The 21,494-nt window shown below is 45.9% G+C and overlaps 1 protein-coding gene across 2 annotated transcripts in view; it reads left to right on the forward strand.

Moving 5' to 3' along the window:
• VARS1 (valyl-tRNA synthetase 1) overlaps positions 1-18,317 on the forward strand; it is a 28,338-nt gene extending 10,021 nt beyond the window's left edge. For both annotated transcript variants that reach the window (XM_054978324.1, XM_054978323.1), the window contains exons 11-31: positions 253-372; positions 474-582; positions 711-799; positions 2,148-2,238; positions 2,937-3,061; positions 3,286-3,389; positions 4,808-4,966; positions 5,414-5,504; positions 6,940-7,045; positions 8,471-8,541; positions 8,656-8,781; positions 10,166-10,270; positions 10,823-10,891; positions 13,160-13,238; positions 13,349-13,476; positions 13,655-13,810; positions 14,318-14,527; positions 14,845-14,956; positions 16,978-17,153; positions 17,755-17,904; positions 18,086-18,317. In XM_054978324.1, the coding sequence (XP_054834299.1) occupies positions 253-372; positions 474-582; positions 711-799; positions 2,148-2,238; positions 2,937-3,061; positions 3,286-3,389; positions 4,808-4,966; positions 5,414-5,504; positions 6,940-7,045; positions 8,471-8,541; positions 8,656-8,781; positions 10,166-10,270; positions 10,823-10,891; positions 13,160-13,238; positions 13,349-13,476; positions 13,655-13,810; positions 14,318-14,527; positions 14,845-14,956; positions 16,978-17,153; positions 17,755-17,904; positions 18,086-18,154 (2,445 nt within the window). In that variant the 3' untranslated portion in view covers positions 18,155-18,317. The remainder of the gene's footprint in view (positions 1-252; positions 373-473; positions 583-710; positions 800-2,147; positions 2,239-2,936; positions 3,062-3,285; positions 3,390-4,807; positions 4,967-5,413; positions 5,505-6,939; positions 7,046-8,470; positions 8,542-8,655; positions 8,782-10,165; positions 10,271-10,822; positions 10,892-13,159; positions 13,239-13,348; positions 13,477-13,654; positions 13,811-14,317; positions 14,528-14,844; positions 14,957-16,977; positions 17,154-17,754; positions 17,905-18,085) is intronic.
• Positions 18,318-21,494: the final 3,177 nt, after the last annotated feature.

The raw sequence follows: 21,494 nt of genomic DNA on the forward strand, positions 1-21,494 counted from the left end.
TACTGAGATTTTGTACTAATAAGCTCAGTCCCTGCTGAGGAGTGCATTACACGAAAAAAGTCCCACATAGAAGTCCAGCTGTAAAGTACAGCTTTTTGGAACAAAACGGTTGCAGCTGTACATTGTTGCAGTGCAAAGACAGCAGTTGAGTTCCCAAAGAAAGGGAAGCCCAATTCTCCGTGAAACATAGGGGTTTCGTGAAAGCTGATGAAAGCTAAGCATTACTCAGTACTCTTCTCGTATTGCCCACAGAAACTCTCTTATGCTGTCCAAGAGGCTTTTATCCGGCTTCACGAGGAAGGGGTTATCTACCGAAGCAAACGTCTCGTCAATTGGTCCTGCACCCTCAACTCAGCCATCTCTGACATAGAGGTGATTTGGGCATGAGGGAGTATGCATGTGTCGTGCCTTGTTCCAGGAGGAAGCAAAAAGTGAGTAAGATGCTTTGAGCCTTGGTATCTTTCCATTACCAGGTGGATAAGAAGGAGCTGGCAGGCCGAACGCTCCTGCCCGTCCCCGGCTACAAAGAGAAGGTTGAATTTGGGGTGCTGGTTTCCTTCGCTTACAAGACTCAGGACTCAGGTGAGAAAGGGGGACTTGGCTAGCTGGTAGGTAGCTGGGCAGGAATCAGAATCTGGAGCCTTCCCTACTAATTCATTGTTGGCTTTGTTCTGGGTGGAACTGGCTTAAAAATAACTCTTTCTTCCTAGATGATGAAGTGGTGGTGGCTACAACCCGTATTGAGACCATGCTGGGGGATACCGCAGTTGCAGTCCATCCCCAGGATCCCCGCTATCGGGTAAAGAACCCTAAATAATTAATAGACCGGAGAAGTGGTAGGGGTTGGACTTGGAAGGTTGTCAAAAGCTGGGAACCTGCATGCTCTTCGACAGTACCTGGCTTGTGGGCACTCAGTTGAGGCTGCTGTCCTTGGTATGGGTGCTTCCCCCCGCCAACCACCACCACTAATTCCCACAGATACCTAGGAGCTGACCATTGCTAAAAAGCCTTATTTTGAACGAAAAATCTTAGGGTGGCTCATACCAGCCTGAGGAAGCCCTCCTTCAACTTAACAAGGCTCTTCCATTGGAGGCTCTTTAGGCTGGAGGAAGGAGATGGTTGGATCCACCCCAATATGTTTTGCCCAATTGGATGAACAGGCCCGTCAGTCCTTGGCAGTTAGATCCACAAGTTCTCCACTGCAAACACTCAGGTGTATGAGTTAAAGTAACTTTATTAGAGATCCATCAGGTTCAAGGTGCTCAGACAGTTGCATTGGCAGAAGTGACGTAAATGGGGATGGTAGCAGGGCTTTTTTTCAGGGGGAACATGGGAACGGAGTTCCGGAACCTCTTGAAAATGGTCACATGACTGGTGGCCCCACCCCCTGATCTCCAGACAGAGGGGAGTTGAGATTGTTCTCCGCACCGCTGAGCGGCGCAGAGGGCAATCTAAACTCCCTTCAGTCTGGAGATCAGGGGGCAGGGCCACCAGCCATGTGGCCATTTTCTCTGAGGGCAACCCACTGAGTTCCACCACGTCTTTTCCCAGAAAAAAAGCCCTGGGTGGTAGTGTTAGTTATAGGAAGGGTTCCCGCCCTCAGGACAGAGACTGAGAGTTCTGGCGTGAAGGTGCCAGAGGGTGGGAAGATGGGTTTAGGCTAGACGGAGAAAAGAATGAAATCATCTTGGTTCCCAAGGATGATACATCTCGAGCAGGCTTCAGCCAGCATTCAAGGACACTTGCTCCAGTCGGCTGGGAAAGTAAACACTTGCAAGATAAGCTACCAGCTTAGCATCAATGATATACTTCTCATACCCTCAGAGGATCAGTACAGAACACAGAATACATTCATGGCAGATATGTAGGCAGACATATATGACAAGGCCACTTTGGATAGTTGGAAAAATATCAGAAGGACATGAGGAGAATTCAGATACGGGATGAAACAGATAGTAGTGGAAGGTCATCATTGGGATTGAAGACTATAACAGAGTTCTTTTCTATAGTGTGCGTAGCAGGGGTGAGAGCTGGGAGATATTTCTGATGGGGAGTGTGGGGTCTGGTAAACGGTGAGTGTCTTAGAGTCTGGAAAAGTAGCTACTGGGAACATGTCAGCCTTTTTGTCTTCCTGATTTTGTTCACAGCATCTGCACGGCCGGAGTGTCCTTCACCCCTTTACTGGACAGCTCTTGCCTATTGTTTGTGATGACTTTGTGGACATGGAATTTGGAACTGGTATGTGTGGGATTGATACACAAGTGTGTGCATTTTTTATCCCTAACTTGAAGAAACAACTCTGAGTATGTTCTTTTACCTCGTACTAAGGAGAGTGCCTTGAGATCACTGAGTATTTCTCAGCAAGTGTGTGTGGGTGGGTGGGTGGGTGGGTGGGTGTGTGGGTGTGTGTGTTCTTCTGATCATAGGTTTTGGGGTTCTGAGTTACTTTCCCTTTTTCTTGGAGACGCATCAATGTGTTAATAGTCTATCAGAATTTTCTGATGGAAGGGTAGAAGGAGCAACCACCCAGCCTCATGTCTTCAGTTGTGCCCCAGACACAAAAGGAGTGGTTGGAATAATAACATAATATAATATGACATTCAATTTATATACCGCCCTTCAGGATGACTGAACAGCCACTCAGAGCGATTTACAAAGTATGTTACTATTATCCCCACAAAACACCCTGTGAGGTGGGTGGGGTTGAGAGAGCTCCTAGAAGCTGTGAGTGACCCAAGGTCACCCACCTGGCTTCTAGTGGAGAAGTGGGGAATCAAACCCAGCTCTCCAGATTAGAGTCCCGTGCTCTTAACCACTACACCAAACTGGTTCCCTGGAAATAAACTCAAAGATTAGGTCAAAGTAGAGGAGATTCTTCCTGCCATGTTTGGGCCGTAACCCAAGCAAATACCTTTTTTCTCCGCCTTCTCTCTCAGGTGCAGTGAAGATCACCCCAGCCCATGATCCGAACGACTACGAGGTCGGCTTGCGTCATGGGCTTGACTTCATCACCATCATCGATGAGAATGGCTATCTTGTCAACGTGCCTCCTCCTTTCTTGGTATCAGTGGGAATGGGCAGGACACGGGGACAGAGCTCTGAAGATCCCTTTAAGTCTGGGCCTTATTCATGTGCGATGGTGTCTGCTTGGCCGTAACTAATTTAGGAGTGTGTGACATTGGGGGATTATGCCTGAGGGGTAATGTGTTGAGTTCAAATGACCCTTGTATGCATTCCAGCCATACAGTTATCTAATTCTCACCCCCTTCTACCCCCTCTCTCCAGGGCATGAAACGCTTTGATGCTCGTCGAGCAGTGTTGGAAGCTCTGAAGGAAAAGGGGCATTTTAGGGAGGTGAAGGACAACCCCATGGTAGTACCTGTCTGCAGGTAAGGAGGGATGTCAGGGTAGAGGAGTAATTTAGGTGGAGATGGCCCATTCTGCATTTTTGTGGACCACTCCAATACCTAAACAAGAATCCTGAGGCTGAAAGCGGTTTTTGCCATTCCCAGTAACGATGGTTGTTGTGGGTTTTCCGGGCTGTATTGCCGTGGTCTTGGCATTGTAGTTCCTGACACTGTAGTTCCTGTAGTTCCGAAACGCCAGGAACTACAATGCCAAGACCACGGCAATACAGCCCGGAAAACCCACAACAACCATCGTTCTCCGGCCATGAAAGCCTTCGACAATACATTCCCAGTAACCTTTTCAGGAATGGTTTAGGCTGTACATCGAAGAGGCTGTTGCCTGGTAATGAGAGCTCCACAGTCAGGGATTATATGTAGTTGGGCAGAGCTAGGATACTACATAGAAAAATCTAAAAAGAGACAGAAAAGCCATAATGCCTTTTTTAAAAAGTATGAGGAAAACCTCCCCCATCAATTACAGCTTGACTAAAGTTAGCAGGGATGCCGAGGTCTATGTAAAATGGCTTCAGAGGCCAGATTTTAGATTTATAACATGCCCTGCAGCCTGGTGAGGGTGGGGAGACATATGTCATTACTGTAATACTGTAATACTGTAAAAACCAGTCTGTCTCCTTAGCCCTAAACTGTCTGAATTCTTTGTTCAGCATCAAAAAAGCATTAATCCCTGCTGGAGTTATTCGGGGGGGGGGGGACTTTCTCCCAGTTCTCTTCACATTTGCTCCATGTTGGAGAGAAGGTAATAAGTCTGTTGCTTTCTCCCTGTAAGCTGCTTTACCAAAGCTTATTAAAATATTCAGGACACAAAGAATGAAGTCTGGTGTTGCCAAGGTTCATTCTCACCACTTCAGAATGCAGATTGGGAGCTGGGCGGAGAGAGGGGAGGAGAAAATCTTGCCACAGAAATTCGTAGAAGACTAGGAGTAGCTTTTCTCTCTCTCTTTGATGTTAGTTTCTTTACATGCAGGAAGTTTTTGATACGGACAATAAATGAAACTAGTGCCAACTCTTTTTTCCATTCAAACACGCTTCATTTTTATGATAGGAAAAGATTGACTAGGGTGACAGGTTATCTGTAATTAGGAATATGGAGGATTCAAAGAAGAATGATGGTGGGATACTGGGGGAAAGAGGGGAGATAAAACAGAGTAGGTTTAACTTCCTGAGAGAGAACTTGACGATCAAAGTATATTCCATCTGAGGGAACGGGGGACTGTATGAACCGGGGGAAGCATATCTGGGTAGGAGAGAGGTGAGATTTTATTTAGTGAAAGGAATGATTGACATAAGGTTGTTCTTTAAGCTGCTGGAACAGCAGAATTCATGGGCCTGTGGCTAATTTCATTTTTCTTAACTCCCCCCCCCCACTGCCATTACTTTAGCCGCTCCAAAGATGTGGTTGAGCCGCTTCTGAAGCCTCAGTGGTATGTGCGCTGTGACACAATGGCCCGGGGGGCTGCCGAGGCAGTGCGTCGAGGGGATTTGCGCATTGTGCCAGATTTCCACCTCAAAACCTGGTTTAATTGGATGGACAACATCAGGTGAGATTGTTGCCCATTCTCTAAGAATGATGGTTGCGTTAAGCATCCTTCTGGAAACTGGGTGGAGAGGGCAGAGGGAAGAAAATCAGACCCTTTTCTCTTCTGTGCATTTCTCTGCCCCCTCGCCAGATGGAGGAATTTCTTTAGTCCATCATTTCCTTTTACAATGTTTAGTGAAATATTGCTTATGTGGGTGATCAAGTACTCATTGCCGTTTTTCCATTCTCTCTCCCCTCACTCCACCTCTCAATTTATTTTTCGTTTCTAAAAAGAGGGATATATTGTGTATTCTAAATGTTTTGTGGGGGGGGCGTTGTGTGAACTTTCACATTCTCCAGAAGTTTTACAACTCCTGATGAGGGCAGAAAGGCAGGGGTATAAAATTTGTAAATAAAAAAAGATCTTTCCATCATTTCCCTTTTAATTCATCTGCCCATTCAACTCTAGGGATTGGTGCATTTCTCGACAGCTGTGGTGGGGACATCGTATCCCAGCATATTTTGTGACTATTGATGATCCCTCAGTCCCTCCAGGGGAGGTAAGATAAACCACCAAGCTGTCAAGGAGCAAATGATGGTGTGAGGAAATGTCTGGAAGATATAAGCAGATATGCAGCTTCCTTCATGTGTTCCCAGAGCCTGTGGCTAAAGAGAGGATAGAAAAGAGGAGAGAATACTCTTAACACGTTGAACTTAGCATGCAATTGCTGGTATTTGAAATTTCTGAATTAGATGTGAAAGGCTTAGGATGACACGAAACAATAAAATCTACAAATTGGATATCCAGTAATGAAATAAATTTATATACGCAAAATTTCACTACCACTCCTCTGCTGGAAAGGCTCAGGTGACTGATCAGAAGAGAAGCTTGTGGAACCCGATCAAGAAGGGTAAAATATACAGTGTGGTCCTTTTTTAAGACCATTGACTTGGATGGATTGAAAATGCTGCAACTGTTCAGGATTCCAGTGTGTTTGGCCTGCTCCCAGTAGCATGTAGGGCACTTCTCCCATTTGCATAAGCATGAGTTCCTATGAATGCACATACTGGTTTGCAGGAGTGCAGACACCTATTCGTTTGGGAATTCACACCATTGTATCTGTGCAGAATCAGTGTAAAGGAAAGAGCTGCTAGTATAGGAATCACTGGCAAAATGAATTGCTTGTGGTGGTGGTGTTTTAATACAAAAACTTAGTTCTTCCACAATGACAGTGGACCGTGGACTTCCTCATTTTTGCGATTCTAACAGGATATATCTTATACTGCAGACTGTCAAATGTCATACAACAAGAGCAGATGAACGGCGACCTTTCTTTTAAAACAATGTTTAGTGGTCTCTTTAGATTAAATATTAAGGCTTGGATCCTGCAATGTACAAGCAGAAACAAAAACAGACTTCGTGATTCTGCTTGCAGAAGATCTTTTGCAACACTTAATAATAGTAACATTCGATTTATATACCACCCTTCAGGACAACTTAACACCCACTCAGAGTGGTTGACAGAGTATGTTATTATTATCCCCACAACAATCACCCTGTGAGGTGGGTGGGGCTGAGAGAGCTCTGGAAGAGCTGTGACTGACCCTAAAGTCACTTAGTACATTCTTCTGTATATATTATAGTGTCTATAATTTTGTTGCACAACGTATTATTTGAGAAGAAACACAAAAGGGATACAGTAATTTTGATTTAGCGCAAGTAGCTACCATGGTCTTGTGTTTCCACTTGTGCAAGAGCTTGAACACAAGCAGAATTTTGGGGGTGGGTTCAACCCTTAAGCTGTCTCAAATGTCAGAGGAACTACACCCCATGTTTAATATCTGCAGAAAAGCACTCTCGTTGAAGTTGTAATGACCAGCAAATATATTTAAATGTACGGCAACCAGTCCTTGGCTGACAGCACTGATACTCTGACCCGATTCCATGATAGAGCAGAGTTGGAGGTTTCAAGTAATCTGTTGCCACCTTCCCAGGATACCGATGGCAAGTACTGGGTGAGCGGCAGAAGTGAACAAGAAGCAAAAGAGAAAGCTGCCAAAGCCTTCAAGGTGACCACAGATAAGATCTCACTCCGGCAAGGTATGGGGAACTGGTGTTTCTGGGGAAGGAATTAGCAAGGAGGTTACAGTGACCTCTTGACCCCATGCAGGGATCCTCAGCAAAAGAGAGAACTTCACACTACACACCAACCTGCAGCCAGGGAGTGGGGGGAGAAAATTGACTGTCTTGGGAGGGTCTGCACAACTACCAGAAGAGAACAAGAAGGTTAAGTAGATGTCTCCAGAGCCAGAGAAGCGTGGAGCTTTCCCCTGACTCCATGGCTATCTATCTGCCATTTTTTTCCTCCTTCTTCTTCCAAGGAGCTCAGGGTGGTGGTGTACATGGTTCTCCCTTGCTCTGGTTTCACCTCACAACAACTGTGTGAGGTAGGTTAGGCTACGAGAGTGATTTGAACTTGGCCCTCCTAAGTCGTGTTCTGCCCCCTTAACCAGTACACCACAGTGGCTTTGTAGTGGCTACTAATCCCAGATCCCTCCCTCACTCCTGCCTGCCTCGTGGCACACCCCATCCTCCCCCCTCCCCCTTCCAGTCATAACATCCCATTCTTTGAATGGGCAAAATGTCGGTTGCCACCGCAGAGAATTTGGACTGTGGGCTGTGGGTGGGCAGGGCGCCTTGCAATACTAGTCTGCTATTAATTTCCCCTGAGAATCACTCATGTTTCTGAACTCAAAACAAGTTACGAAAAAGATTGGGAATATGTGCTTGCTTTTTGACATTTCTGAGGCCGCAAATTAAGCTGAGACAGGGTTCCCTCCCCCCTTCCATCCTGAATTAGCAGGTGTGGGACTGGGAGGAGTTGTAGGAGTGCATACGAGAACATTCAGGTATTACAAAGATCAGAATGTTGGCTAGAGGCAAGAAGGACGGGATCGGCATATAGCATTGCCTTATATGTAGCCGAACCATAGGTCCATCTTTGCCCAGCATTGCCTACTTGGATAGGTAATGGTTCTTTAAGGTCTCTGGCAAGGTCTCTTCCAGCAGCCCTGCTACTTGAGATCTTTTAGTCAGAGAAGCCAGGTGTATACAAAAGTGTGCGGTTTAGCCACAGGACTGGAGCCCCTCTCCTGCACACTCCGGGGCCTGGAAGATCTTGTTGACTGTATGAAGTTTCTCTATTCAGTCAGACTGCTGGTCCATCAAGGTCAATACTATCTGCTCTGACTGGTAGTAGCTCTCCGGTGTCTCACATAGAGGCTTTCCAATTTTGTTGCCTGGAAACACCCGTGATTGAACCTTGGACCTTCCGCAGGCTAAGCAGAGGTCCTGCCACTCAGCCGGGGCCCCTCAGGCTCTGCCCGTGCTGCAGTGTCCCCCTGCCTTATTTTCTCAGGGTTTCCTCTAGCTCAGGGAAATTTATTCTGTGTCTGAATGAACGGGAGGAGGATTCAAGTGTTCCCTTTCTTTTTTTTTAACCACTGATTCATGTCCTGTTTCCAGATGAGGATGTCCTTGACACCTGGTTCTCCTCTGGGCTGTTCCCGTTCTCCATCTTTGGATGGCCAAACCCTGTAAGTCTGACGGCAAAGCAAGGACGAGAAGATGGGCAGTGCGGGGGCATGTTGTTGGTCTTAGCTGTACTCCAAACCTCTTTCAGCTTTGTTACAGTTTCTTTTTTCTTCTAGAGTGAAGATCTTCAGGTTTTTTACCCTGGCACTCTCCTGGAGACCGGGCATGATATCCTCTTCTTCTGGGTGGCCCGCATGGTCATGTTGGGCCTCAAGCTTACTGGGAAGCTGCCCTTCAGAGAAGTAAGAGAGCGGCTCCATTATGGAAGTTTTCTTCCTGGGTTCTTCGGAAGCATGATCTCCCACCCACCCCTTGCCGCATATGGCCAATTAGGTCTTTTTATTGTCTCATCACACAAGTATGCAACATGCTGTCTTCTGCAGAACTTGCTGTCCTGATCATTTTTGCTTGAATTAAGGACATGGGGTGGGGTCGGGAAGGCTCCCACTCTTCTGTCTTTCCTTAGAAGGTGCACAAGAGAAATGTTCAGGAGGGTAACTTTTTATAAAGGGATTAGAACCGTAGTAGAATGGAACAGCCCAGGAAGGTGCCCATTATATTGGAAGAGGACCATAGACTACTGCAACGATTAGCGTTGGTCTCATTTTGCTTTTACTGTTTTGTAATTCACTTTCTCCAGCACTGTTTATCGTATACCGTTCCCATTGTTTTCTAATTACATAATCCTCGTTCTGTTGTATTGTTCATTGATTGTCTTATGGGGTTTGATCTTTTATCGTTTTATATTCAGTAATCTGGCTTGAGTTCCAGTGAGAAAGGCAGGCTGCAAATAAAAATACCATCTCTCATGGAAGTAACAGAAAAGAAATCAAGCTTAGAACATGAACTGTAAGGCCTGTGGTCCTCAGAGTTTTCACAAATAGCACCCTACCTAGCTCCATATTTTTGTTCTTCCCGTTCCTTGCCCCAACCTTGCCTGCTCTTCAGGCCCAAGTTCTCATGCCCTTCGAATCAAAGACAAAGGGAGAAGAAAAAAAGCCGGCTGTCAACTTGACCCATCTCCCACCAAACTGGAAACCCTGCCCAGGCCCTAGCAGCCACCCTGAAGGCTGAAAACCTGATCCTCTGGGGGAAGGCGGAGGGGAATGGCAATTCCGCTACAGTTACTCACCTTTTTTCTGCTTCAGAAGACATAATTTTGACATGAGCGCAGCTACTTAGCTCCGAAAGTTCAATTTGCTGTATTTGCGCACCTGCTCTTTTCTTCTAATGGACGCCGTGTAGGAATGAGCTGTTGTTAAATCCTGGAGAACTGCTTTAACAGTATGCATTTCTTTATGCAGAATGTGCTTTTCCCATATGAAAACTTCATGGAAATCATCCCATGTGACTGCTTAGCAGCCCATCCCCATGCTTAGAAGTTAATGTAGCTCCCAGCAAGTGGGAGGTTATTACATACGACCCTTTGTGTGCTGCCTTTTTGTTCTTTTCTTGCATGGAAGTCAAATCTGTAACGTGCTGCACACTGAGAGTAGAAGACATTGGACCAAGTCAGACAGAAGTGCAAGCCCCTGTCTTCTTACTTCCTGAGCATAGTGCCTGTTTATGTGCCTTCTCTCCACAGCACTCCCCTTATTTATACTCTTTCTGGGGTTCCCCTTCCAGGTTTATCTTCACGCTGTTGTCAGAGATGCCCACGGCAGGAAGATGAGCAAATCACTGGGAAATGTCATAGATCCATTGGATGTGATAACTGGCATTACACTGGAGGTAACTTTGTGTTTTGTGCTCTCAGAAATGTCAGGGGCGGGGGGCGGGGAGGTCCGTAAGCCAGTGCTACAGCGGACATAATTGCATCCAGGCAAAGCCCAAGGACGGTCCAGCTAAAATCCAACACTGCTATTGCATTTTCCTAACAGCTTTATGGCATTCTCTTCAGTGCTAAAAGAGAAAGAGCCTCAGATTTTTGGCTGTGTGTGACAGACAGAGACCACATACACAGAGACATCAGGCCCCAATCAGTTTTTCTGAGGAGGATTTACTCTCCAATCTGTGGATGTTGTCTGTCCTTGCTGGGACAGAATGCTGTACAGGATGAACCTTTTTTGGTTTGATCCTGTCAGAGGACTCAGACAGGGGTGTGTGTGCTTTGGGAGGATTCTCTCGCTTCAGTGGAAGCTTCTTTTAGCTGCTTATGGTTTTATTTGGCCTCATGAAAAGCCAGGGGGATGAAGGAGAGAGCATGTTCATTGGGTTTGCTCTTCTATGAAACATATTGTGGTTCTCTCCCATGAAAGACCACCTTTTTCTCTGCCTCAACAGGGATTGCATGCTCAACTGCTAGATAGCAATTTGGACCCCGCTGAGACAGAGCGAGCAAAACAAGGACAGGTTGGTTGTTTTATTTATTTATTTGGAATATTTATAAGCCGCCTCTTCAGAGACCTGCTTGAAGTAAAAGTAACACAATAAAGTCTGAAAAAGTGTAAGAATTATTGTAAGAACAAGCCATAAAACAACATCCAGCAGTCTAAGATGTCATTCATAAAACTTTCCTCAGGCATTCCAAAGATGAGGGGCCACCACTGAAAAAGACCTGCCTCTGGTCACCACCTGCCTCACTTTTTATGGGCAGAGGTGAATGGGACATGTTGCTCAGCTCTGCTGACTAGGTCAGGCCCGCACCCAGACATGGCTGCACCTGCTGTAGTAGCGCCTGTCGTGGGTCTTTGGGCGGTGCCTTTGACTCTATTGGGCTGAGGCATCTCAGCTCCTGACTTATCACCACCTGTCAAAGACTTACAGGCGTCAGCCTGCAGGCCCCAGTCTGGCCTCAGGTTTATGGCCAGAGGGGGTGGGTATACATCACCCTCGTACCCTCTCGTCCGTTCCTCCACCCTGCCTGCCTCTGTCCAGCCCTCCAACTCCTTGCCCTGCCTGGCATCCTCCCCTCCTTCACACGCTTGCACCAACTCCTTCTCCGTCTCTTTCTCTTCTGTGTGGACTTCCCTTATATCCCTTCACCACTTCCTAACCCCACCTGCTGGCCATGCCCCAACACCCTAGTTCTGGTCCTGGCTGTCCTAGGCAGCCACACCTGGGATTGCTCTGCTGGCTGTCCTGGGTACCGCACCTGAGCTTGCTCTGCTGACTGCCCTAGGCAGTCCCACCTGTGGTTGCTTTGCTCCCAGCCTTTCCTTCCCAACCTCTTCTAGCCTGCCTGCTGGTTGAGGTGTGGCTTGGTGCTGCCTTTGCTGTCCTTCAGCTACTGCTGGTGAGTTTGCTGGTGGTCTTGCTGTCTGGTTGTCCCTGACACCTGTGCCCTCTCCACCCCAGCCTAGGCCCCCAGCCTCCCACTGGAGGGAGGGGCTGTCTGTCTTCCACCTGCCCCGTTTGCCTCTCTGGGGCTTGGGTGTTTCTTTCCCTTCTTCTGTTGCTGGTCGTGGCAGGGTCTTCGTGTCTGTCTGGGCGGTTGAGTGGAGGCCATCCAGCTGTCTCTCCTCCCCTTCTCCTGTTAAGTCCGGGGGCAGAGTCTCAGATCCCGGACAAGGTCACAGTGGCACAATCTCTTTTCTGGATTCTGGTGAGAGCAAGACCAACCACAAGAGATCTTTTTAGATTTACAAATCAAGACCATGTATTAAGCACAGTAGCACACTACACTCGTAACAGCAAATAATCAAGTTACAGGTGTACGAAATCTGTCATTTATCATCTCATCCATGAGAAATAAGGATTCCAGCTGAAGCTACAGATTAGGCAACCAGTCACTTCAGAAGTAGAGGGCACATCTGGTTATTCTCTGGGTTGGTGAGGAAGAAGCAGACACCCATGATCAGTCTTGCCTAAGTTTGCTCTTGCAATGTTGGAATTGAAGAGCATAGAACCAGCTGGGTTTCTTGGGATGGTATCTTTACCTGCTATTAGAGACTCAGCAGATTAATCCACCAGACTAGTGAATCTTGCAGAGATAGAATGCAAGATTTCACATCCTTTCTGGCTAAGCTCATTTGGCTTCCCAGCACACTCACAGTTCTCTCTCAGTGTACCAGTGTACCATGCTTTCCCCCCCAAACTACTGTGTATATACTGTTACCTCCAACCACCTCTAGAGAACTCACTAGCGGTTTGCATGTCGCTCCCTCGCGTCCTTCTATCCAGGCAACAGTTCTAGCCAGAGTTGTTTTGCTTCAATGCTAGAACTGCATTATGTACCCTCTGATTATTTTCTGAGCTGAGAGAAGGAGAAAAAAGGAGCCCTGGAAATCCCCCCCTCCCCTTGGTTTTAATCTTCCCTTAGGTATCTGCTTGCTTGAGGGAAGCTACTTACCTCTTCAGGGCCGATTCCAGACGGCCCTCTGCATTCCGAAACATTGCGCGTCGTTGCACGGAAAACGCGAAATATCGTGTTTTCTTGCGCGAGTTTTGCGCAACCTCGCGCAAAACTCACGTGAGAAAACGCGGTATTTCATGTTTTCTGCGCGACGACGCGCAATGTTTCGGAATGCAGAGGGCCGTCTGGAATCGGCCCTGGTTTCCGATGATTCTTTAAAGAGTTTTTGCCTATTTTGATGGGAAAGGCACAATTAGGTTGTCTGTGGCACCTAAGTGGCTAGGAATGAATGGTAGGATTGATTGTCCCTCTTTATTTCTTCACAGAAATCTGATTACCCCAATGGGATTCCAGAATGTGGCACTGATGCCCTTCGGTTTGCTCTCTGTGCATACACCTCTCAAGGTAATATTTTCAATTCCCTGCGAGAGAGGGATGCACCTTAACTGACCTCTGGTCTCTCCTTTCTCCATTGCTTGTGTTTGATGTTTCTCTTCCTTCCGTCCTGTCCTCAGGCCGGGACATAAACCTGGATGTGAACCGGATCTTGGGCTATCGCCATTTCTGCAACAAGCTGTGGAATGCCACCAAGTTTGCCATCCGTGGCCTTGGGGACGGATTCCAACCACAGCCTAGGCCAGAGGTGAAAACATTTCCTTATCGTTCTTGACCCTATGTTTCTTTTCCCCCTTCCCAGTCCCTTTGTACTCAAATAAGTTCAGCACAGGCTGTGGAGTGTGGACTCTTCTTGCTCCCTCAGTATCCACACCACAAGCACCACCAGAAATACTTCCTTGTTAACAGAAAATGTTTTATTGCAGCCCAGTGGCATGGAGAGTCTCGTTGACCTGTGGATCCTGAGTCGCCTGAGCCATGCTGTGGAGTTATGTGGTAGTGGGTTCCAGGCCTATGACTTCCCCGGCATCACCACAGCAATATATAACTTCTGGCTCTATGAGCTTTGTGATGTCTACTTGGTGAGTGGGATCTTGGGGAGGCAGGGTTCTTTCCCCTGCCCCCAATCTAAAAAGTTCACAGTGATACACAGTTTACTCATTTAGATGTTTGTATCCTGTTTTTCTCCTCATGGGGACCCAAAGCAGCGTATGTCATGCTCTATTTTATTTTCACAAAAATAACCCTGTGACATAGGTTTGGCGAAGAGGGTGTGACTGGCCCAAGGTGACCCAGCAGCTCCCCCTGGTTAAAAAAGGTGGCCAGCATTTTGTTTTTGATGGGGTAGTGCTAAATTCTAGGTTCTTGTTCAGTCATGAAGCTCCCTGAGTAGCCATGAGCCAGGCTTCTCACACCTTGACATACTTCAAGGGGAGTTTTATGGCTAAAACGTTTATTGGAGAAAGATAGGGATGCAAATATAATAAACGTAATGTACAATAAAACATTTAAGCTGCCCTAGGCATTCCACTAGGGCATAAAAAAAGAGAACTTGATTTCCTTACAACATCTCTTAATTCTCCACCCAGGAATGCCTAAAGCCTGTGTTTGCTGGCCCTGATGAAGCTGCAATCCAGACAGCCCGGAATGTTCTCTACACCTGTTTGGATGCTGGTCTTCGTCTTCTTAGCCCTTTCATGCCTTTCGTCACAGAGGAACTGTTCCAGCGGCTGCCTCGACGGTCAACTTCCTCCAACCCCCCCAGCATCTGTGTCACCTCTTACCCCACCACGGAGCAGGTAGTGGGAAACAAACTCTCAGGCTAGTAGCTAGAAATGTCATGGGAGGTTTCCCATGGTGCTGTGGGAGCCTCATTATAAGTTAGCAAGAAACAAACAGGGAAAAATTTAAATTTTGAGCAGTTTATTAGTACAGATATTATTTTACTGACATAGATTAATAGGTTTAAATGATGTGCCTAGACCACATTTGGAAAGCCTGTCCACCAATTCAACATTCAGGGTGCCCTTATAATGTTCAGCTTCATTTGTGAATTGCGATACCCAGAATATCATTAAACCAATGTATCAAGAATCTTTTTCCTGTCTTTTCTTAGTACTGCTGGAGGAATGAGGACTTAGACCACACCGTTGACTTCATGCTGAGCATTGTTAGGGCTGTGCGTTCCCTCAGAGCAGATTATAACCTCACCAAGACCAAAGCTGACTGTGAGTACAGAGTGTGAGGTGAATGGGAAGGTTTTCATGGTGGAAGGAGAGAGTATTACTAGATACTAGAAATGTAGTTGTCTAACCTTCTGAGTCTGAAATGCTGATCAGTCTTGACTTGAGACAAAATTAACTTGGTAGCGTGAGTTGAATATTTTCAGTTATTTTTTTATGCCATGTCTTAAGGACCTTTCATCATGGAGATTTTCTCATGGTTCAGTTGTTGAACTGCAGCGGTTATTTTGCTGAACTTCCTCCCTTGTTTTCCATTTGTTGTTTTCTGTGTTTTTGACCACATTTCTGTGTTTTCTCAAACCACATTTGATTCAAATTGAGCAAGCATGGAGGAATGACAAAGAAGGCACGAAAAGACAAATGGGAAATAAGGAACTGAGGAAGCTCAGAGGAAAACTGCTGCAGTTCAGTACCCAAGCCACAGGAAAGCTCGTTTGAAAAGACCCTGAGAGGGGGAGCATTTAGCTCAAGGTCTCACTCTAATTTCTTGGGGCAGGGACAGGGGAAATTGAACTTAAATCTTTCTTAATTTGAGTCTGACCTTCTTTCACAGCACCCTTGTTGCTTTGTGATTTTTGTTAAACAGGAGCCTTGGGTCACCCTACAGACGGACTAGTTTATATTCTAGCTCAGACTTTTTGTAGTTTGCAAGATAACCTATTTTATTTTGCTGCAATGGGCAGCTACCCCTCCAGAAACAGGATTTTTCCCTTAATGTGTTGAGCAGAGCAGAAGTGACATTTTTGCATGAATCAGATGGGGGTGTGCTTTTAAAAAAAAGAAATCCAACATTTTGATTTTAAAATTTGATTTTGAAGGGACCGTTAAGATTCAGTTTTTGAATTTTAAATTGTACAGGAGTGATTTTAATTACTAGCCAAATGCAATGTGGAACACCCAGTTTTTCCAAAGCCTCCAGATATGAGTGGTTCTCCAATCTTGTGCTATAAATGTTAGTTTTGGGCAAAGATAAATGTAATTTTTTAAAAAAATAGGCAACCCCCCATTCATATTTGCTTCTGCTCTTCTTTTCAGTTCTCTCTCTAGATACCTGGTAAAACATCCCCTTGTCCACTGAATATCTGGACAAAAGTCAACTTTGTGTTGACATCAACATGTTACAAATTGTCGTGAAAATCCGTATCAGACAGATGTACAGGGCTGCATATGTTTTGTGCAAGTAAAAAAAATCAGAATTATCTGCCAAGATAACACAAGTTCTAAGCCATGAAAAAAATGAATTCTGTGTACTCCTTAACATGTGTACGTGCTTCATTGTGCATGACTTAATTTTGCTTCAACTAGTTTGAGGAAGGGACAAAGAGCTATGTAGGTTTCTAAAGAGAGCCAGTGTGGTGTAGTGGTTAGAGTGTCAGATTAGGGCTGGGGAGGGTCAGTTGCTCTCACCTTAACCAATCAGATAATGATGATTCTACTTTTATGTGTGTATATATAGTACTTTGGTTTTCAAAGCTCTTCTTCACATACATAAAACAACTCTGTAAAATAGGGCAATATTATTATCCCCATATCAAAATTGGGAGCCTGAGACTTTGCCTAAAGTTATCCAGTAAGTTATTGGGAGAGATGAGATTTAAACTGGGGAGTTCCTCATTCTTTTAGCCATTTTGATAGAATTGTTCCTGATTAATTGGGGAGTGGGAATCAAGTATACCAACCTAGCTTCTTTATGTGTGAAGAAGGGGATAAAATATTAAATAACAGAATAAAACTAATCTTCTCCTTTCGCGACCGTCAGGGCTAGACACTTGCTTCTTAACATTTTTATTTACTAGGATGTTGACCTATGCCCCTGATGCAAGTTCATGTGCATTGTGTGCTGAAACAGGAAACTAGAACTTGCAGTAGAAACCAAGCAGCAGACAAATTCAAGATGGGTGTTTTAATCGACCCAATTGGTCCTGATGGGAATGAAAGGGTATAGACACCCCAAGGCCAAGCTAGCTGAGACAAATGGATGATTCCTGTTTTCTTCCACTCCGTAGGTTACTTGCAGTGCCTGGACTCGGAAACAGCAGCGGCTGTTGCTTGCTGCTCTGAATACATCCGCACCCTCTCCTCTTCCAAGCAAGTGCTGGTTCTTGAGCCCACACAAGTACCCCCTCCTGGCTGCGCAGTAGCCATCGCCTCCGACAGATGCACCGTCCACCTTCTGCTCAAGGTACCTGAAACCACATACCCACTGAAATGACCAGTAGCGCTAAGAACCAATAAGCTTTACTAATCATAGGAATGGCTTTTCTTCCTAATGGGGCAGAGGGTGGGCGGAGCCTGTGGTTCCAACATAGCTGTGCTGCTTTCCTTCCTCTGCTGCCATGTTCTCTTTCTCAAGCTTGTCTTATAACTGAGGCTGCGCACTACCTACTTGTGGTATTTCCGGGTATAACCGGAATAACTGGTTTCTTCCTCAGAGTTTTGACATTTACAGAAACCCGTGTTTCTAGATGTCAAGGTTATGGAGACGTTTTTGACAAGCAGCATTAAGGTGCGCAAAAGCACTGCACAATGTCAGTTGGCTTAGTTATAAATCAACAGGCAACGCTGCAGTCTGTCTCCCATTCTGCAGAGAACGTGTTCTGTTCTTCAGAAACCATGACTAGGGAAATAAATATTGGTTATGCTGGACCATGTTCAGTACAGTATCCATTTGGGGGACCTGCACCTGACTCTTGGAGTGAGGAGGTACATGTAATGCACCAGTAGCATAGAGATTCTCCCTGCTACCATTAATATGCTGTGATCTTTCCATCGTCCCCCACCAGGGCTTGATTGATGCTGAGAAGGAGGTCTCCAAACTGGCAGGCAAAAAAACTGAGCTACAGAAGCAAATCTTGCGCTTACGGGAGCGCATGGACAGTCCGGACTACGCCACTAAGGTGCCGCCCAAAATCCAGGAGGCAGATGCTGCCAAGGTAACAGTGACCATTGTTAGAACTCAGATCCCTTCCACATCCTGCAGGCAGGGTAATGGATATTTGAGAGGTCGGGCAGCAGGATTCTCATGGCCAAACACTTACGGGACTTCTAATATAGACATTGGGAGGACTGGTACAGATGCACTGTTTACAAACACGTATTTTGTTCTTTTCCCAGTTGAAACAAAGTGAGACTGAATTGCAGAAGGCAGAAGAAGCCATCGAAAATTTCAAGATGATGATCTGAAACTGAAGGATCTGTGGGATTCTTAGAACACCCTGAAGTTGAGGAGCGGGGGCACGGTTAGGTTAGGGAACCTTTTAAAGAGAAAACCCATTTCTTTTGTTGAGGCATTCTTGATTTATTCTATTTTCTGCAAAAACATTAAAATTATTTTGCTGAGTTAGAAGTCTGAATTGTCATTGCTGTTTAAATGGGGGAGATGGACAGTAAGGAATGCGTAATCCTTTCCATCCGGAGATGGGACCACCCCTGCATGTTTGTTGATTGCCTGTGTACCGCAACACGTACAGCTTGCTTGTATATAAGACCACAGCTCATTTTCAAAGCAGGTTCAGGTTATGCAACAGTGAATAATTATGTAATGAGAAATCAAGTGAGATATTTCTCTGCCACATTCTTATCCCATCCTTCCTCCAAAGAACTCGGAGGGGGGGCGGGGGACATACATGGTTCTTCCTGCCTGTGTCTTGTCCTTACAACAACCTTGAGAGGGTAGGTAAGGTAAAGATAAAGTGATTGCCCTAAGTTCACCTAATGAATGTTGAGTGGAGATTTAAACCTTTTCTACCCCACCACTCAAGCTGCTGGAAGGAATGGAGCGCTTGCTTGCCTGCGTTGTTCCCACCTGCTCTGCCATACCACCCTGAAGATTAGATGGTTGATGGCAGGAGATAGAAATTCTGTGTTCATACATTCCACGTTCTGCACTGATGAAAGATGGGTTCTGCATGGTATATACATTATACAAATTAAGCAAATTTAAATATCTTCTCTATTGTTCTGCTTTATTTTTCTGTTTTGTCTCACTGGTTCTCCGGATGCTAGTCACGGGGAGGAGTAAGGAGCAAAAATATATAGCCTTGCCTTCAACCATGAGAAATTTTCCTCAGCAACCTCTCATGGGAACTAGATTTAAGCAGACATGGTATACAGTTTTTCAAACATATATTCAGTCATAAGGTCTAGAAATGAAAGTTGAGTTCTCCCCTCCCCAGTATGCCATTTGGCACTTCTGATAACACTCTGTTGATCCCGCAAATGATTCACGTGACAGGAGTGTTTCTCTGGGTTTGGAATAACTGGTGAAATCTTTAAAACACGACTTCCCCCTGCCTAATGCTTCCTCAGGATGGGCTAAGCAACCAGAGGAAGATGGAAAGCATTAGGGGACACCATTTGAGTGTCCCCTAACCCTGCACTATGCCCCTGAATTCTGACCCAAAGGCTGTGCCAGCCTCCATCCTAGACTGGGGACATGTGATCAAGTTATCCACTTTGGAATTTCTTAGTCCTCAAAAACCTCAGTGGTTAATCACTTCTTTTTCTGAGAGCATTTTCAATTAAAGAATTTTAAATAGCTGAAAGAATTTTTAATACCATGATTATTTTGGAGGGTAGCTTCAAGTAAGGTTTCGGATTATTTTGCAATTACCCTTCGACGTCCTTAAGGTTGCTGTTTATTGTTCATTTTGTTTTTATTCCTGCCCCACTTTCCTCCCCAGTATGGACCCCAAGCCGGCTCCATTTTATTCTCACATCTTAGGCTGAGAGAGAATAGCTAGCTCAAGGTCACCTTGCAAGCTTCCATGGCAGTGCCTTCCAATCCCAGTTCAAATTTTAACCACTACACCACACTGGCTCTTGCCAATGCCTCCAAATTTATTTCAAACTTCTTCTGTAGTTGTGCCTTCAACAGTAGGTGGGCTAGGCAGGAATCCTGTAGCACTCCATGGAGATAAACATCACTTGCTGATGGCTGTGGATCCAGTGGCCCTTACAGACATGGGTTAGAAGTCTGAATCATCACTGGCATGTAGACAGAGGTCTCGTGCTCCCCCCCCCCCCCCGTTTCTAGCTCATTGGTAAACTTAAAAGCTGTATTTCTAGGGAGACAGGTAGCTCTTGCTGCTAGATTTTCTGCTGTCTCTCTCCATCCAAGAAAACCCAGGAATCCTAGCTCTGCACCCATCCCCCTCTATAACCCAGTCCAGGTACTCAGCAATCTCCTACCATGACTCAGTGTTGCTTTCTGAGCCAAGAATCCACTTAGCTTAAAATGGAAGAATCTTTTCCCCCAAAGGGCAACAATTTTTCCCTTGTGGGTTGAGTCGCACTGCAGATGCATAGCTAAGAGAATGCAGGAGCGTTTAAATTTCTATTTGTACCTTCCTAGATGCGATCATATTCTCTTTCTAGAGCGCCCAGCATTATCCTGGCATCAACCAGTTGCTCCTTTTGCTCCTGTGCCTTAACAGCCGTTTGAGATATTTGACGAAAGCTCTTTTGCTGCCATTAATCTATGGGGGGGGGCGGGATCACTCCAGCTGAGCTATGGTTGAAAGCTCTGGTACCTGATCCCTTCCTACCTCCAAGGAGTTCAGGGCTGTGCAGGCGATTCTCTTCTCCTTTTTAGCTTCGTAACATTACAATCCCTGTGACAGGGTGAGAGTGTGACTGGCCTAAAGTCACGTAGGCCATTTCATGACTGGGGGGGTGGAGGGGAGGATGAAACTAAGTTCTGCCCTAATATTCTCCTCCATGCACTGCCCAGGCTGTTAACTGTGGCTGGAGACACCAGGAACTGGACCTTCTCCATGCAAAGCTCATGTGCTGCCTCTCAGCAATACTTCCCTCTGCAGCAGCAGATCTTTGGCTTAAGTATCATCTGCACAGGCAGTTCTCCAGGATCTCAGGCCAAGATCTTTCACCTCACCTCTTTTCTGATCATTTTTACTGGAGATTAACTTGGGACCTTCAGTGCCTGAAACAGCAGAGTTCAGCAACTCTGCTGTTAAGACATGGCTCCACCCCCGGGCTGGGTTCACTGAGACTCGAACCCATGTCGCAGTTCCAAATTTATTGAAATTTTTGTATGCCGTCTCTTCTGTTCAAAGTAGCCAGCATAACAGCATGCACATCTTATACCACAAGCCTGGAAAATAGATTCGGCTGAGAGAAAATGGATGCCCACTAGGGTTGCCAGCCTCCAGGTAGTGGCTGGAGATCTCCCGGAATTACAACTGGTCTCCAGGCCACAGAGATCAGTTTACCTGGAGAAAATGGATACTTTTAGGGTGGACTCTATGGAATTACGCCATGCCAAGGTCCTTTCCCTCTCCAAACCCCACTTTCTACAGGTTTCTCCAGGTTTCACCCCCCAGATCTCCAGGAATTTCCCAACTAGGCACTGGCAATCCTACTCCACGCTCAAAATCTCCAGGAATTTCCCAATCTGGAGGCGGCAACCCTATCGCCCACTGAGCTGTATGGCAGAGTAGGGATTTGAGACTAGGTTTTTCTGGCGCTGGCTTCTCATCCATCTCAATTATAACAGGTGAAGCTT

Source organism: Eublepharis macularius, chromosome 4, assembly GCF_028583425.1.
Source record: "Eublepharis macularius isolate TG4126 chromosome 4, MPM_Emac_v1.0, whole genome shotgun sequence".
Taxonomy (NCBI): Eukaryota; Metazoa; Chordata; class Lepidosauria; order Squamata; family Eublepharidae; genus Eublepharis; species Eublepharis macularius.